We start from the raw sequence: 17746 nt of genomic DNA on the forward strand, positions 1-17746 counted from the left end.
ACCTTGGCTTGAGCTAAAGCTCCTAGGATTTTTCAAAACTTGTATTCAACTGATGTACATTTGTAGTGTGGACCTGCTGGCTGTATTTGCATGTCACAGTAGACCATGGTTTAGTACAGGGGTGGGTGACCTTCAGATCAAGGGCCACATTCTCTCAAAGGCATCCTTTGGCAGGGTGCATTCCAGTGCTAGGCATGGCTAGATGCAAAAGTGGGCAGATCAACAGATGTGACTCTTTACCTTTGTACGGGAGGTTACATTCCAGGCATGCACAAGCCAGAGATTTATACACACCTTGATCTATCCTCCTGCACCTCTATCCATCCAAGTGTGCAAGGTGCGTTGTCACATTTCAAGGACATATTTTGGCCAGGCAAAAGCACTTGAGGAGGGCTTACACCTGAGATCTTATAGAACTGCTGCCTGTCAGAGTAGACTATACAGGACTAGATCATAGAATCATAGAGTTGGAATAGACCACAAGGGCCATCGAGTCCAACCCCCTGCCAAGCAGGAAACAACGGTGTGATCCAGGGGTCAGCAAACTTTTTCAGCAGGGGGCCAGTCCACTGTCCCTCAGACCTTGTGGGGGGCTGGGCTGGACTATATTTGGGGGGGAAATTGAACGAATTCCTATGCCCCACAAATAAGCCAGAGATGCATTTTAAATAAAAGCACACATTCTGCTCATGTAAAAACACCAGGCAGGCCCCACAAATAACCCAGAGATGCATTTTAAATAAAAGGACACATTCTGCTCGTGTAAAAACATGCTGATTCTTGGACCGTCCGCAGGCCGAATTTAGAAGGCGATTGCGCTGGATCCAGCCCCCAGGCCTTAGTTTCCCTACCTATGGTCTGGTCTATATAAAGCAATTTCATGTGACTGTCCCTTCTGCTTTCCCCAAGGATGACAAAAAGGCTGGAATGAGAGGATTAAGGAGTTATCTCTCAGGATTTCCACAAGACTGAATTCATCATTGTGCCACTTTATGACCTCTTAGCTCTTCCCACAGATGTTTGCTCAGAGGACCAAAGTCCTTGCTAAATGATCTGCAGCATCCTCAAAAATTGAAGCCTGATCATCTTTTAATGCGGCCTGCTGTATCAAACACCAGAGCCACTGCTGTGAGTTGAATGCATTTCACTGGAAGCCTGGATGTGAAAATGTTTGCCCATTGAACAGGCAGGCAGGAGTAAAGAGCACACGGCAATATTTTCCTTATTTGACAATTTGGAACCCATTTGAGGGCTGTGATGCAAAATCTCTGTGAACGAGCTCAGCCGCCCCTGTTCTATTAACGTTAGGCAAAATGGTTGCTGTGCTGTGTTGCCAGCCCATAAAACTTTAACAAAATGAACCGTGCCAGGTTTTTTGTTTTGCTCCGTTACATCAAATTCTGAATATAGAAGGGAAATCTGAGCTGCTGGCTGGGAAATTAAATGATCTCTAAAATAGAATCATTGTAGAATCAGTGGTCCTTACACATAGTTGGGTAGAACAGCCACACTGTTGCATATCCATGGGGGAATCAGTGGGGAGCTGGCTGTGCAATTGCCTGCTCCCACCCTTATAGGCCCAAGCCAGCTGCTTCTCCTCCTCCTTGTGCCACACTCACTTCAAGGGGGCAGGTGAGCAAAGAGTGACGGAGAGGAGGGAGGGCTCCAGGGCAGAGGCAGTTTTAGGGTAGTGCAACTAGTGTGGTTGCACTGGGCACCATGCTGTAGGAGGTGCCAAAACAATGCTATAGAGCAGAGCATGAGAGGTGGGGACTGCGCCAAATTTTAGCTTGCACAGGGCACCACTGAAATTTGAGAGCCCAAAGCCTGCCACTGCCAGGGGTTGACAGTGGGCGCTCTGTTGAGGTATGGACCTTGACCGGTGGTGACTCCTGAAGCTTTGATACAAGGCAGGAGTGAGGAACCTCAGGAACCAGGGTCAAATATGGCCCTCCAGGCCCTTGAACACTGATAGTGCCTTTTGCTTGTCTAGATGGGGGATAGACAGGGGTGTATGGATTGAAAATGGTGTATAAAAGCACAAAATGTACATTTTTTTGTTCCACCCACATTTGCCTCTGGCCCAACCTACCTCTGCCATGTGATCCCTGGAAGGTTGCCCGAAAAAAACTTTGGCCCTTGAGCTAAAATATGCTTATCAGCCCATGGTGTAAGGCAGGGGTCTGCAACCTGCGGCTCCGGAGCCGCATGTGGCTCTTTTACACCTTTGCCGCGGCTCCGGGGCGGATACTAGCAAGGGGAGGAGGCGCATTGTGCGCCCCGACACTCCCCACTGTGGCGGGCGCTGTACTGGCTGTGACATCGCATGGGGGCGGTGCGTGCGTTAGTCAGTGCCCGCTGTCAGATCAGAGGGCAGCGGCACGCATGCTTTAAATGTCGTGATGGTTTTGCGGCTCCCAGGTTTTTTTTCCTTCGGAATGTTGGAGGGGGATTTCCAGCCGGTGGCAGAGGACAGAGTGACTCCAGGAGACATAGGTGTAAAAACCCAAACTAAAACGAAGACTTTATTACTAAGCAAATAAACACAAACTCTGGTGGGTGTTATTCCTGCAGGCAGGCAACAAAACTCAGCTTTTTTCCTTTATAGCAACGGTCACCTGCAGCCAATTAATCCCAGAAACTTCTTAAAGGTATACACACATGTTTCTGTGCCGAATGTCCTCTAACACCCCCTCTCATTCAAACAGAAACAATAGTATTTTAAAGAGAACAGAACATATTTACATATCACACACAGCAACTCCCAACTTTGCTACCAGTCGTGCATGTTTTTCAAAGGTTAACGCTTTTGTAAATACATCCGCCACATTTTGTGCACTTTCACAATACTTCAGCATTATCTGGTTCTGTTTTACATTTTCAGCTACATTTTGATATTTAATTTCCAAATGCTTTGATTTGTTTCTAAACAGGTCAGATCCAGACAAAGTTATTACGGCTTGATTATCTTCCATAACTTGAATAGGATAATCACACTGTACGTTTATATCCTTGAGGATCTGAACATAAAATTTTACCTCATTACATAACTCCGACAATGCACAGTATTCGGCCTCTGTTGATGATGTGGCCACGATACTTTGTTTTTTGGATTTCCAACCTATTAAAGAATCTCCAAATTGAAATACCATTCCAGAAATTGATTTTTTATCAGGCAGGTTGGCCCAATCGCTGTCAACGTAACACTGCAATTTTGTGGACCCTGAAGATGGTAATCTTAAACAATAATCAAGTGTTTGCTTTAGATACCGGAAAATACGTTTTAAACCTTTCCAGGCGTTTTCTGTAGGATAGCTTACTAGTCTGCTTAGTATTCCAACTGCATAACTCAAATCTGGTCTGCTCCACAATGAAATGTATAATAAACTTCCAATTATTGAATGGTACATTTCAGGATTTACAGGTTCTGTGCATTCTCCTTCATTTTTGAAAAAACCTATTTCCATTGGGGTTTTTACTCCCTTGCAGTTTTGCATATTGTTTCTTTCAAGTAACTCCATTATTTTGTCTTTTTGACTCAACAAAAAACTTCCATCGTTTGTTCTTTGAATTTCTAAACCGAGATAATTTTTTACTGGACCCAAATCTCTTACTTTAAATTCCTTTCTTAGTTGTTCTGCAAATTTTTCCACTTGCTTGTCACTTTTTGTAGAGTAAAGCAAATCCTCAACGTAACACAAACACAATTCTTGTTTATCACCCTTTCCTTTAGTGTACAAGCAGTTATCAGCTAAGCTTCTTTTAAAGCCAAGATTTTTAAAGCATTATCAAGACACTCGCTCCAATTTCTAGCTGACTGTTTGAGCCCATAAATTGCTTTGTTCAGCCTATATACAGAATTCTGTTCTCCTGCCTCAAAACCTGGCGCTTGAGTCATAAAAATTTCTTCTTGCAGATTTGCGTTAAGATAAGCTGTTTCAATATCAAAATGGTTTACCTTAAACCCACGTTGTGCTGCAAGAGCTAGCAATAAACGTACACTTTCACTCCTTGCAGTAGGAGAAAAGGTTTCATCAAAGCTTTCACCTTTTCTTTGAGTAAAGCCTTGTGCTACCAGTCTGGCTTTGTACTTAACATCACCATCTGCCAAATGTTTTATTTTATACACCCATCTACAGCCCACTGCCTTTTTTCCTTCTGGCAATGGCTCAATGGTAAAGACATTGTGTTCTGCTAAAGATTTCATTTCTGCTTTCATTGCATTTTTCCACCTTACTATTTCCTGGTGTGGTAACTTTAAAACTTCCTCATAATCACGAGGTTCCTTTTTTACATCAACAGTTTTAGCTTCTTGTATAGTAAACCTTTCTGGAGGTACCCCCTTATTGCTTCTTTGTGACCTTCTAACTTGAACACTCTCCCCCTCTGAACTATCTTCCCCTTCTGATTCATCCTGCTCAGGAGAAATTGGTTCAGCTTTAGGAGATTGTGTACTGGGATCCTCATCACTGTCACTTTCAGAACTTTCTTTAATTTGTGGTTTTTCTTCCTCAGATTTCACAAATTTATCTGTATCATCAGAAGATAACACTTCTGAATTTCCATGTAAACGAACCCAACCATCTTGCTCACAAAACTCTGCATGTCTTGATATTACAACTCTGCCACGCCCTAGTGCAAAACGATACCCCTTTGACCAAGTTTGATAGCCAACAAACCTAAGTTTCTTTGCCTTGGGCTCTCCTTTCCTTCTCTGTCCTTTTGGGATGTGAACCCAAGCCCAGCAACCAAAAGTTTTAACATGGTCCAAAAAGGGTTTTTTTCCATAAAGCAAAAAATGAGGGGTGTTGTTTATGGTAGAATGAAACAATCTGTTCTGTATGTAGTTAGCACACAGAATTCCTTCCCCCCCAATACTTCCTGGATAGGCCAGAATCACATAGCATTGAATCTAGCATTGTTTGTAAAGATCTTATCTTGCGTTCTGCAACTGAATTTTCTTCAGGCGAAAAAGGACACGATTTACGGTGACAAATACCACGCTTTTTCAACCAAACTTGGAGGGCTTCAGACATGAACTCGCCTCCACGGTCACTTTGCAACTGGGTAACTTTGTAGGGAAACTGCCTTTCTATATAGTTGACCCAATTCTTAATCAGTTGACCAGTTTCACTTTTGTGTTTTAACAAATATACCCAAGTATACCGGCTATAATCATCCACAAGAACCAAAAAAAACTTTGCTCCTCCTTCAGACTCTGCAAATGGCCCACAAAGGTCTGAATGTACTAAAGCAAATGGCCTCTTGCTAATTCTAGTACTTTCAGGATAAGACCCTCGCTTACTTTTAGACTCCTTGCAGGTATTGCAGTCTAGAAAAACTGAACATTTTTTCATTTTAATTCCCTTGCTTAATTCTGGCATTTTTGCAATACTGCGGAAATTGGCATGCCCCAAACGACGATGCCACAGATGCTGGCACTCATCATGCAAGGCTCTATTACAGGCTTTAACACATGCCCCAGACTCACTTACTAGCTGGTCTTTCAAAACAAACAAACCATTTTGTAGCGACGCTGTAACCACTTTTCCAGCTTTCTCTATTCTACAGCCTGAACCAGAAAAGGTTACTTTAAATCCCTGCTTAACAAGACTTGTAACTGAAAGCAAATTATTTTCTAAACTTGGTACACATAAAACATTGGTAAACTTGGTACTTAAACAGTTGATATTCACACTACCCTTTCCAGCTGACTCATGCACTGTTCCATCAGCTAGTACTACATTTACAGATTTACAAGGCTGCTTTTCTACAAGGGTTTGTGCAGACTTAACAAAAATGTTTGTCGCTGCTGAGTCTAAAATCCAGTCTTGTCCATCGTCGTGACTGGTGCCTCGAACTGCTGCAGAAACATACTGGACTCGACTCTTCCTGTCTCCTCGCTTCCCAGCAAACGCAGGCCGCCCTTGTCTTGTATTTTCTCCCACAGACACAGTGCACTGTCGTACTAAATGCTTGGTTGACCCACAATGATAGCATCTTCTAACTGTGAACGCTGCTTCCTCTCTGTGGTCTACAACCTCTTTAGGTTGCCGCTCCTCATCAGTTGCATATCTTTTACTGGACTGCCTCCCATTTCTGGAGTTACGGTGAGGGGTTGTGGCCTTCCTCTCATGGCGTCTTTCCTCCTCATCAAGCAAACACCCAGTTAAGAAATGCATTGTTAATTGGCTTTCTGGGATTGCTTCCAGAGTCATCACTAAATTGTCCCATGACTCAGGAAGTGAAGACAGCACAATATAAACCTTTCTCTGTTCAGAAAAATGTTCCCCAAGTTCATTTAACTGTGAAAATAAATCACGCATTCTTTGAAGGTGTGTTGAAACACATTCACCCTCACTTAGTCTGGCTCGGTACAGAGCTCTCGTTAGAGTAATTTTGCTGCCAGCAGTGTCTCTAATATGTATTGCTCTCAGTGCTTGCCAAATCTCACTTGCTGTTTCAAGGTCTTGCACATGAGATAACTGAGACTTCTCTAAACTCAAAATTAAATTGGCATAGGCTTTGTCCTCCAGCCTTTGGTCTGCTTCATCTACTTCTTCATCCTCCTCTTTTACAGGAGGGTTAACAATAACAGTCCAACATTGTTCTTTCTTTAAAAACGCCTGCATCTGTAAACTCCATGACATATAATTGGACTCTCCCAGTTTCTCTACTGGAAAATAGGAAGCTCCCCCTTGAGCTCCAGCTCCAAGTCCAGCCATGGCACCACCCAGCTTTCAGCTTTCCACTCAGTTCTTACTCACACGTGGCTTGAAGAAATGTTTGGCTCCTGGTCCCAAACAGACACTCCCTGCCGATGCCTTCACACAGCCAGCTGCTTGAGAAACGCTGAGTTGCTTCCAGTCTCTGGGTTCTTTCCACGCTCTGTCTCTGCCCACTCAGGACTGGGGACTGGGCCCATAACCTGTTGGAGGGGGATTTCCAGCCGGTGGCAGAGGACAGAGTGACTCCAGGAGACATAGGTGTAAAAACCCAAACAAAAACGAAGACTTTATTACTAAGCAAATAAACACAAACTCTGGTGGGTGTTATTCCTGCAGGCAGGCAACAAAACTCAGCTTTTTTCCTTTATAGCAACGGTCACCTGCAGCCAATTAATCCCAGAAACTTCTTAAAGGTATACACACATGTTTCTGTGCCGAATGTCCTCTAACACGGAAACGGGTCCAAGTGGCTCTTTTTGTCTTAAAGGTTGCAGACCCCTGGTGTAAGGGAAGCAAAGCAGCCTGTAGCAAGTCTCAGGAACTAAAAATGGAGGCTGCAGCAGTCCATGGAAGACCACAGGCCAAAGAAGCAAAGGATAAAGCCAAGGGGAATGAAAGCTGAAATGTGTTAGTTATGAGCCTAATCTGTTACGATTTTAGAGCTTTTAAATTTATGCTGTGTGAGTGTGTGTGTTCTTTGGGGGAAGTCTTGTGCTTGACTCTGATTCAGAGTCTTGACAGTGGCTGGATTTTGGAGTCATGACACTAATAGGCTACACAGTGAGCTTCGTGGTGGGTTTTAACCTGATTTTTTTCCTTTCCAAACCCAACAATATATAATTGCTATGTCACAGTAATTTCCATTTTCTCTCCTTGGGCCGGGTTTGAAGGCGGATTAATCTTATCTGTAGGAACTAGAATGATCCTGAGCATATGGCTACTTATGCACCTAAAAACTTGTTTCTGGCATACAGTAAAGTACAAAAATATTTTTAGTATTAAGGCCAGTTAATTAGCTCTACCCAGTTGTATTCTGTGTACTTGACTCAGTGCTGAGACTCTACTATGCTGTATCTGTGGAGTGGATTGCAGATTTTAGTGTGCTTTTTGCTTTTTGTTTTACTCTGAAGCAGTTAACATTTTGGGGCTTTGGGTGGATTTCACAGATGTTAGGAAATCGCCAGAGACGATGGAAGAAAATGGAGCCTTGCAGATGACACAAAGCTCCTCTGACAAAGTATTAAAAGAATTTAGCAGGAAACACAAGTGGACCTTTGGGGTACACGCAGCAGAGCTTTAGTCTTTCTTTAAGCAAATCCCCAAATTCAGGAATTCTTCCAAGCCATTGAGTCTGCAACACATTTGCCAGCAGCTGATTAATAATGTGCATCTACCAAATAACAGCTGGTTTAATAAGGTGCATCTACCAGTAACTGTCCGTCATCTTTGATCAAATGGTTGGGAATAGACAATAAGTCATTGTGTTGGATCTATTATGTGATGGTTGTCCCACCACCCCTGCCCTCAATCTTGAACTGAAAGGGTTGGGAGCTTAATATTTTAATTATTCATTCTTTTTCCACCTTTTTTCTATTTGACCAAGGGGGAGGACACTTCTCTGACCTTCAGTCTGAATTCTTTTAAAAATGGCTTTCCCATTCATTTGGGAACCGCCTCTCCTGGTATGCCCCACAGAGAAACTTACGGTCTTCAAATAAAAACATCTTGAAGGTCCCAGGCCACAGAGAAGTTAGGCTGGCCTCAACTAGAGCCAGGGCTTTTTCGGCTGTGGCTCCAATCTGGTGGAACACTCTGTCACAAGAGACCAGAGCTGTTCCACCAGGCCTTTGGCCAGGGCACAGCCTGACTCCCTCCCTCGGCAATCTTTGCGGAGCTCTGGCCCAATGGTTGCCAGTGGCTTGAATTAATTAATTTTATAATGAATGATTTTAGAGTGTTGTCTATGCTGTACTTTTGTACTGTTTTATTGTTGTTAGCCGCCCTGAGCCCGGCTTCGGCTGGGGAGGGCGGGATATAAATAATATTTATTATTATTATTATTATTATTATTATTATTATTATTATTATTATTATTTTCTAAATTCAGTCATTATTCATCACAGAGCATTCCCTGGAAAAATGAGTTGTGGTGGTCAGGAGGTATTTGGCAGAAAGCATCTCTCATGGAGAATTGGCTCATTCTGTTTGTTGAGACATAGAGACCACTCACTTTCTTTGGGTTGTTCCATTGGAACCTGGTCCCTGAAAAGAAAATACATTTCATTTAAGATAACATAGTGTTTCATTAGTAGAAGGGACTCCAAAATCACTCAACTTGTTTAACCAAAAAACCCGGGCTGTATAATTGGGATCAGTTAATTTTCTTTATTTAGGAAGCTGCATTATGCCAAGTCAGATTGTTGGTCCATCTAGTTCAGAATTCTCTAGACTCACTGGCAACTGATCTCCAGGATTTCAGGCAGGAAGTCTCTCCCACTGTTCCTGGAGATGCTGGGTACTGAACCTGGTGCGTTCTGCTTGCAAAGCAGATTGTCTGTCACTGAACTATCAGCACTTTCCCTTTGTTCTTTGTTCCATGTATATCCCACTTTTTCTTCTATGAAAGATCTTGAGGCATATTCGTGTTCCTGTGTGGTCTTGTGTTCAGATAAAACTATAACACCAGAATTCATTCAAAATGCCTGCCGTGGTGAATGCCTCCAATGGCATGAAGCCAAGTGCCTGAGCGATCTTCTTGATAGATAAGGGTTGTACGTGAACAGTGTAATGGCTACTAATTGTCATGGCTAAATATGATCTCATGTCAGTTGCTGTGGATCACAAGCAGTAGAATGATGCTCATTGAAGGTTTGTCAATTAGGACTGAATGGTGCACTGCCCAACCAATCACCCTCTGCCTTCAGCCATTCCTCCTTATTACAACTGGTCCAGGAACTGCAGTGACTGTCAGCTTCCTGCTTTTCAGTGTTGCCCTTTGTAAATATCAGTTGGGGGTGGGAACAAACCCAGAATTAATTAACTGCATTTATTATTAGCTTTAACTTCACAAGTCAGTTGATCCATCTTCATCTACTGTTGATCTCCCTGCCTTTTGCCCTGTTAGTCCCAATGAACATCAGTCTCCATTTGTGCTGCTCTTGCATTCATGTCCTGCTATTTGGTTGCTTACTGAGAACAATTCTGGAGCATACAGGTGTTTGGTTCTGATTCTTATGTTTTTCTGCAGTGGAAAATAATAGGTGTGAATTCAGATTGGGGAAATAGTTTATTTTTAAAAATTATAAATTATGTTTAATGCTTCTTGTTTTGATGTCTTCTAAAATACAAGGGGCTGCTGCATCAAACTAATTTCTACTCAGAGTAGACCCAATAAAATAAATGGACCTAGGTTAGTAACGAGCATTAATTTCAGTGGGTCTACTGTGAGTAGAACTAACATTGTTTAAAAGCTTCAGAGTAAGTGTGGTGTATTGGTTACAATATCAGACTAGGACCTGGTAGACCAGGGTTCAAATCTCCACATATTCTTGAAGCTCACTGGGTGACCCTGGGCTAGTCAGTCTCTGGAAGCCAAGCGTACCTTACAGCATTTTTGTGAAGATAATATGCCAGGGGGAGAACCATGCACACCACACCTTGAGCTTGGAGCAAAAGTAGAGTATAAATGGGATAAATGAATGAAAAAAAATCTTTAGAATGTCTAGGAATGTAAAACAGTAAAAAGTTAACCCTAACTTGAGCTGTTACTTAAAAGGATTTATTTCATCTTTGTTTCAGCTCACAGGTTTCCCCCCCCCTTTCCTTTTCTTTACTTGATTCACTTATGTCTTCTCTCCCCCATGTTCTCTTTCTTCGTTAGGACCTTAGAAACCAGCTAGAGAAATTTCACGATGAAATGGCTGACAAAGAAAAGGCCCTTGAGCTTCATTACAGTGTTCTTTTGAGTGAAGGCAATCAGAAATTGCAGAGCCAGGAATTAGTCATCACACACCTCACAGCCAGCATTGCTCAGAAGGATGAGTTACTCCAGGTAGGAATATTGGAGCAAAACTGAAGTGCAGGATTTTATACAAGGGTGTTTAAAATGTTTACATTTGCTCCCTGTTCTTTTTACCATATATGCTGTTTTAGTTCACTACTTTTGATGAGAGTTGTGGCATGTTTCACAAAGTCTCATGTTGCAATAGTGGAGAATGGGTTGCTCTCTAGATGCTGTTAGACCTCAGCTCCTGTCAGCCCCAGCCAGTATGGCCAGTTGTCAAGAGATGATGGGAGTTGTAGTCAAGCAGCATCTGGAGAGTCACAATGGGTTTCTTTCGGATGGGGACAAAATACAGGAGAGGTGCTGGTGCTCACATTCACATTTTCATGTGCTCTGAGGTGGCTTAAGAAAATTCTCATAAATCTGCTATCTTCTCTGCTAAACTTCTGTACTTCTGCTTTCACAGTTGGATGGAGTACTGCAATTGTCTGGTCCTTCCAACCACTACGCAAACTATATTTGTGTAATTGCATTAAAGGTGCTTAAAATGTGTTGGAAAGGAAGGATCATAGTCAGTACTTTTCCCCAAGCAAAGTAGGTGCGTGAGCTTGCTATGAAGTTGTTATAGTAAGTTGCCAGGCGACTCTGTGCAGCTTTGAAAGATGCCGGTTTCACAATAGCTGCATTCATCGCCTGCAGAGGTGTTAAAAACTATGGCAAGCTGTTTGCCAGGCTCAGGGGTTTTCAACCTTTTTGAGTCTATGGCTCCCTTGACCAACTACATTCTTTCTGCAGCACACTTGTGGGGCTCAGGAGCCCAGTTATGTTATCCCTTGCCTGCAGAGTTGGCAGCCCCTGAACCCTTTTTGAACACCCTCCCTTGTGGAGTGTTCCCTCAGCCTCCTCTCCTCTCCACTCTCCTTGGGAGTTCTCTGGGCAGCCACTGCAGCCAACCCTGGCCTCTGAGATACTCTTCACCCCAAAGAGAGGCACCTCCTCACACAGCTCCACATGGATCTGGGAACATGGTGTCCCCAACCTTAACAGCCTGATGGAGACTGGCCGAAGGTTAATATGAGACCACCATCTTACTTTGGAGGCAGCAGTAGCAGCAGCAGATGCTGCTGGGTCCACATGGTGGAAAGGCTCCCCTTCGGAGGCAGGCAAAAAGGCCAGTACAGCGCCTGCCTGCCTGCCTGGCCTCCCACTTGTCTGTCCATTCCCAACAGCAAGGGCTGGTGGACTGGCTGGCTGGCCTCCCTCACCCACTTGCTTGCTTACTCTGAGGTCACCTCAGCTCCTGGCAACCAGCATCCCCTGGCCAGCCCCAGAGGTACCATTTGCCTCCAGAGCTTGTAGCCAGGGCTGCTACAATAAACAGCCGTCCAGCCTTTGGGAGGCAGAGACATGAGAGGGCATCAGAGAAGGGAGGGAAGGAAAGAAAGAGGGACAGAGGACAGTGTTGCCCATGGCACCCCAACCATCATGAAAAGCACCCAAGGGTGCCAAGGCACACTGGTTGAAAACCACTGGCTTAGCTAGTTGGGGTGTCGCCCCGGTTCTGTTGAAGGTCAAATAAATGCACCACCACCTCCTTCATTCGCTTTGATTCAGGCGGATGACTAGGGCAGCTTGGAAGAGCCCTCACACAAACGTTTGTGCATGTGTACAGTGTTAGAGGCCTGACTGGAAAGTTCACAGTCCACTGCTGCTACATGGGAGACAGATTGAAGAAAAGGAAATATAAATTGGCCCTGCTCTATATCTAGGAATGGCTAGGAACTAGGTGGAGTCAGATCTTAAAAAAAAAGTATAGACTCGCGCATGCTGGCCAGTTTCTGATTTGACATGAAATGTTCGTTTTGGGCTTCTTAAAGGTAAAGGTAAAGGGACCCCTGACCATTAGGTCCAGTTGTGACTGACTCTGGGGTTGCGGCGCTCATCTCACTTTATTGGCCAAGGAGCCGGCGTACAGCTTCCGGGCCCAGCATGACTAAGCCGCTTCTGGCAAATCAGAGCAGCGCACGGAAACGCCGTTTACCTCCCCTCCGGAGTGGTACCTATTTATCTACTTGCACTTTGATGTGCTTTTGAACTGCTAGGTTGGCAGGAACAGGGACCAAGCAACAGGAGCTCACCCCGTCACGGGGATTCGAACCGCTGACCTTCTGATCGGCAAGTTTGGGCTTCTTAGAAGTATGTAAAAGCAGGAAGTGGGTGAGGAGTGTGTGGCCTGCAATGGGTGGAATAGCTGAGAGGTGGCAAAATTGCTCTGGTGCGTTTTGGCCAAAAACCTGCTAGTCTTAATTTAGTGGGTAAAGCACAGACATTGCAAGCAGAAGGCCTTAAGTTCCAGCTCCAAAATCTCTAGAGAGGGTTGAGAGTCTCATGTCTGAAACCCTGGAGAGATTCTGCCAGTTATTGTAGACGATTGTAGGCTGGGGCTAGTGAGAGTTAGTGTCAAATAGCATTTGGTGGGCACTGGTTTGAGAAAACCCTGGTTTGGGAACTCCCACCATCTGAAGTGTGGCAGATGGCTTCTGAAAAAGGACTTTCAAAGTGGTGGTGCTCCAGATTTGGAATGTTACCATCTCCCAAAGATGCCTACCTGGTACCTACTTTGATGGCCTTTTTGGTATCAGACAGATTTTTTTTGTTTTCTTTTCCAGGCTTTAGAAATGTTTAATCCATTTGATCTATGCTGATAGTTTTCACTGTTTTGGATTTGCTGCTTTTATCATGTTGTTCTTACATTGTTGTATTTAATTCTTTGTAAGCCACCCTGAGACCTTGCTTGAGGCGCTGGATGGAATTCTTCTTCATCATCATCATCGTTGTGACATGTATCTATCTTGTTTTCCTTAGAAACTTGATGGAGTGATTAAAGAAAAGGCCATGGAGTTTCAGACTCTTTTAAAAGATAAAGAGGATCTTCAGAAGCAGAACGAAGATTTAGAAAAGGAGAGGTGTGCTGCCCAGTCACAGCAGCTAATGATCCAGATGATCCCAGATTTAGAGGTAGGTTTGACACTTAAAAAAATATTTTAAAAAAGAAAAGGCTACTGGAGATTACTGGTTGGGGTTGTAAATGGTTTTAACTTATTTTAATCTTGTATTTTTCTATTGTTGTGAAGTCAAACTGTTGGAAGGTTACAGCATCTGCTGTGGCTGCAGAGACTGATATGGGAGAGACTTGTTTTGTTGCAGCTGGGACAAATGAATAATGTTGTGCTACTGAAGTTGCACCATGGCATTTTTTCTCTTTGTGATCCTCCCAATGGTCATTCTTCATCTGGTCACTGCTATGGATGCATGACCTGACTTCTGTCTAGTCACTGCAGTTGCCTGTAAGGAATTTCCACATGGCAGGGTTGATGTTGCCAATTTTCATGTCTCGTTTGCAGACATTTTTGTAACGGGCCTGATGCCCAAATTCGCAGAGAGACCCTGACTGAAACCAGCTCCTTATAGAACACATCCTTTGGGATCCTGCCATCTTCCATTCTATGGACATATCTAAGCTTCTGAGACAGGAGTGTGAACATGCTCTGAATGTGGGCTTGGGAGAGCACATCTTTGTTTGAGACTCTGTCATGTCTTCCTGATGCAGCACTTCTAGCAGTTGCAATTTGCCCACAAAGCAGTGTGCTCAACATGCAAGCCTGGTAGATCTTCACCTTGGTCATTAGCATCACATTCTCCCATACCATTTTGGAGGGATGAGCCATTGCTGTAGCTGCCATGTCAATACTCTTGTCTAGCTCACTGTCAGTGAGGAGGCTGTTGGTTATGGTGGAACCCTGGTAGACAGAATTGTCTGCCACCTCAAGCATGTGGTCAGCACCACTGTTTGTAGGGAAGGCGTCTGAAGATGAGCAGTCATATTGGACAGTGCTACACATGTTCTTGTGGAAGGACATGATCATCTTGTGAAGCTTTGATGGCATCCTATCTTACTGAACTGTGTGAAGAGTCCTTTTCAGCTGATGAGGTCAAAGGCCATCGTCATTTCTTTGGAGATGTACAAGGGGCAACTCTGCTCTCTGCATTTCTCCTGCAGCTGGCTCAGTGAGAAAATCATGTTGACTGTTGACCTCTCAGTTCTAAAGCTGCATTATGACTCAGGATAGACCCTGTCAGTGAGTGACTGTAATCTGTTGAGAACTACATGGGTGAAGGCATTCCCCACAGTACTTAGCAGGGAGATTTCATGGTAGTTCTTGCAGTCATGACAGCCACCTTTGTGCTTGTAGAGGGTCACAATGCTGGAGTTGCACATTTCTTGTGGCACAGATCCTCGTTCCCAACTCCACAATAGCAGGCTGTGGCAGTGTGTCATGAAGGAGGAATTGAAACCAGCTTTTATCACTTCTGTTGGGATTCCAACTTGTCCTGAGGCTATACCACATGCCTGAGAGTTGGTGGCATTCTTCAGCTCATCAAGGGAGGGAGGGACATCCAGCTCTTTCAAGACAGGCAGAGTCTGGATACTGTTGATTGCTGGGTCAGAGACCATGTTTTCCTGCAAGTATAGTTCTTGATAGCACTCTGCCCAATGCTTTACCTGTTTGCTGCAGTCTGTGCTGATCTTCCCAACAAGGTTTTCAGTGATGCAGCTTTCCAGACTGTTTGTCTAAAGGCTTTCTTCATGCCTTTGTACATTTTGTGAATGTTGCCAAAGTCAGCAGCAAGTTGAATGCTCTGATGCAGCTTTAGCCATTAATCACTGGCACATTGTCTGGGAATCTGCTGGGCATCACCCCATGTGTGATGATCGTCCCCAACTCTGGCATTGAAATCTCCTAGCAGGAATAGGTCTTTGCAGTCTGGGGCCCTTCTGATAGGCTGGTCTAATTCCTAGGTCCTTGGTCTGTATGTCAGAGCATGTAATGGGGAGAGTAGACACTCAAGATGTTAATTTGACCAGAGGTAGTTGAGAGGTGGAGGGAAAGCAAGTGTTCTGAGTCCTTGTTTGGTGGTTCTATTGCAGACAGATGGAGTTCCTCACTGTGAAGCCTACACTGTGAGTATGTGGCTCGTCTCCTTGCTCCCAAAAGGTGTAGTTCTTTTCTTGGAGACAGCCATTTGAAATGAGTCTGGTCTCCTCCCATAAAGCAGAAACATCAATGTTGAGCTCATTTTCAGCTCATGGTCAATGATGGCCATCTTCCATGAGTCATTGACCAACAACAGGTTGGTGGACAAGCCAGGACACATGGCTCTGATATTCCAGCTTGATAGGTGCAAGAGGGTTTGTTTCTTTTCTTTTTGCCAGGTGCAGAAGCTCAGTCCCCTTGCTGAGTGACACTCTGAGTGCCAAGCACCCACTGAAGCAGGTGGACAGTGGTGGGTCAGCATTTTATTCACTGGGGATTTCCCAGCTCAAGGCAGGCAGTAACTGACCAGTGAAACATGTTTATGTGTTCCATTGGCCAAAGCAACATGTAGCACTTGTACCATATGCCAATCAAGTTGAGCTTACAGCTCATAACCGCTGCCTCCTGCATTGTTTTTACTGCTCCCCCCCCCCACTTCTCCCAAAGATGTCCCACAAGGCAATGAGTACTGATTTTTTCTTGGGGTTTATTCCCAAAGCCTTTCTCACAAATGAGTATAGGCACAAGGTAGGGGAGGTTTAGGACCAATCCTTTAGCCCATCATTATCCTAGATGGGCTGTCTTCCCAGGCTGATGAGCTCCATCTGCCCCTTCGGTGTGGGGAGTGGAGTATACATGTCCTTAAGGCATGTGCTGATTCCTTGGGAATAGCTAAATAATAATAATCTCCCTAGGCCCTAAGTACAGTGTGGGTGTACCTTTATGTTGGTTTGTGCAGCTGTCTACATCATTGATTCAGATGAATATGAGACCTGTATTGGGACCATGCAGCTGGCTTTACACTGAGGAAATGGCATTGCCTCTTCCAGGCCCACTTCCTGCAATTTCTGTCTAGTGGTATAAAGCACTGCAGAAGGCATCTATTTGGCTTTCTGATAGTTCAGATTACATTTGAACATCTCGCCACAACACCAAGGGCAATAAATTTGCTTGTACTTGGAGAATGCTGTAAAAGGTCTGGTTGCAGATTCCTCATAGAAGAGTGTGCAAGAGATGGGTGGAATTACAGAAAACATGTCTAGTTGTGTAACTGGTCGAAATGGCAAAGAAAAAAAGATCAGCGGTATGTTGCAAAGGAGGCATTAGGATCAATGGGATGCTGTTGAAGCTGAGATTAGAGTGACAGCCTTAAATGGGCTACTAAGGAGGAGGTGCGGAGGAGTGATTCTGCAGAAGAAGGGATTAATTAATTAATTAGCTGAAGCTAATGGAAGACACTTGGCACTGCTGAGGCCGCCTGAGCCTCAAGCAACAGTAAAGGATCTACAGGTAGAAGTAACCCTAAGCCAAGTACTTGTTCCTTCATAGGGCGTGTAACTCCATCAAGAGCAGGCAACCACCCTTATCTGGATTGAGCTTCAGTTTGTTGGCTCTCATACAGTTCATTTCTGAGGCAAGACACTGGTCCAGCACATCCACTGCCATAACTGCAGATGTAAAGGAGTAGAGCTGTCTGTCATCAGCATATTGCTGACAACATACTTTAAAACTCCAGATGACCCCACTCAGCTGGTTCATGTAGATGTTAAACAGCATAGGAGATAAAATTGAACCATGAGGAACCCTACATTGAAGGTTCCACAGGGCTGAAGAGCGCTCCCCAAGCACCACACTTTGGAAACAACCATCTACAGGTGAAACTCGAAAAATTAGAATATCGTGGAAAAGTTCCTTTATTACAGTAATTCAACTTAAAAGGTGAAACTAATATATGAGGTAGACTCATGACATGCAAAGCGAGATATGTCAAGCAAAAGGGGCCCAAACCAAATCCTGAGTACATATGCATGCTTCTACTTCTCAGAGGTCCAATATTGTTCTATTTGCAATCCTTGTTTTGCTGATTTCATTTAATATTCTAATTTTCTGAGATTGTTAATTTGGGGTTTTCATCAGCT

General features: G+C 44.1%; 1 protein-coding gene across 1 annotated transcript in view; it reads left to right on the top strand.

Moving 5' to 3' along the window:
• CDK5RAP2 (CDK5 regulatory subunit associated protein 2) overlaps nt 1-17746 on the top strand; it is a 138807-nt gene that overhangs the window by 35122 nt on the left and 85939 nt on the right. The window contains 2 exon segments of the mRNA XM_028715746.2: nt 10609-10779; nt 13597-13749. Of these exon segments, the coding sequence (XP_028571579.2) occupies nt 10609-10779; nt 13597-13749 (324 nt within the window).

Source organism: Podarcis muralis, chromosome Z, assembly GCF_964188315.1.
Source record: "Podarcis muralis chromosome Z, rPodMur119.hap1.1, whole genome shotgun sequence".
Lineage (NCBI taxonomy): Eukaryota > Metazoa > Chordata > Lepidosauria > Squamata > Lacertidae > Podarcis > Podarcis muralis.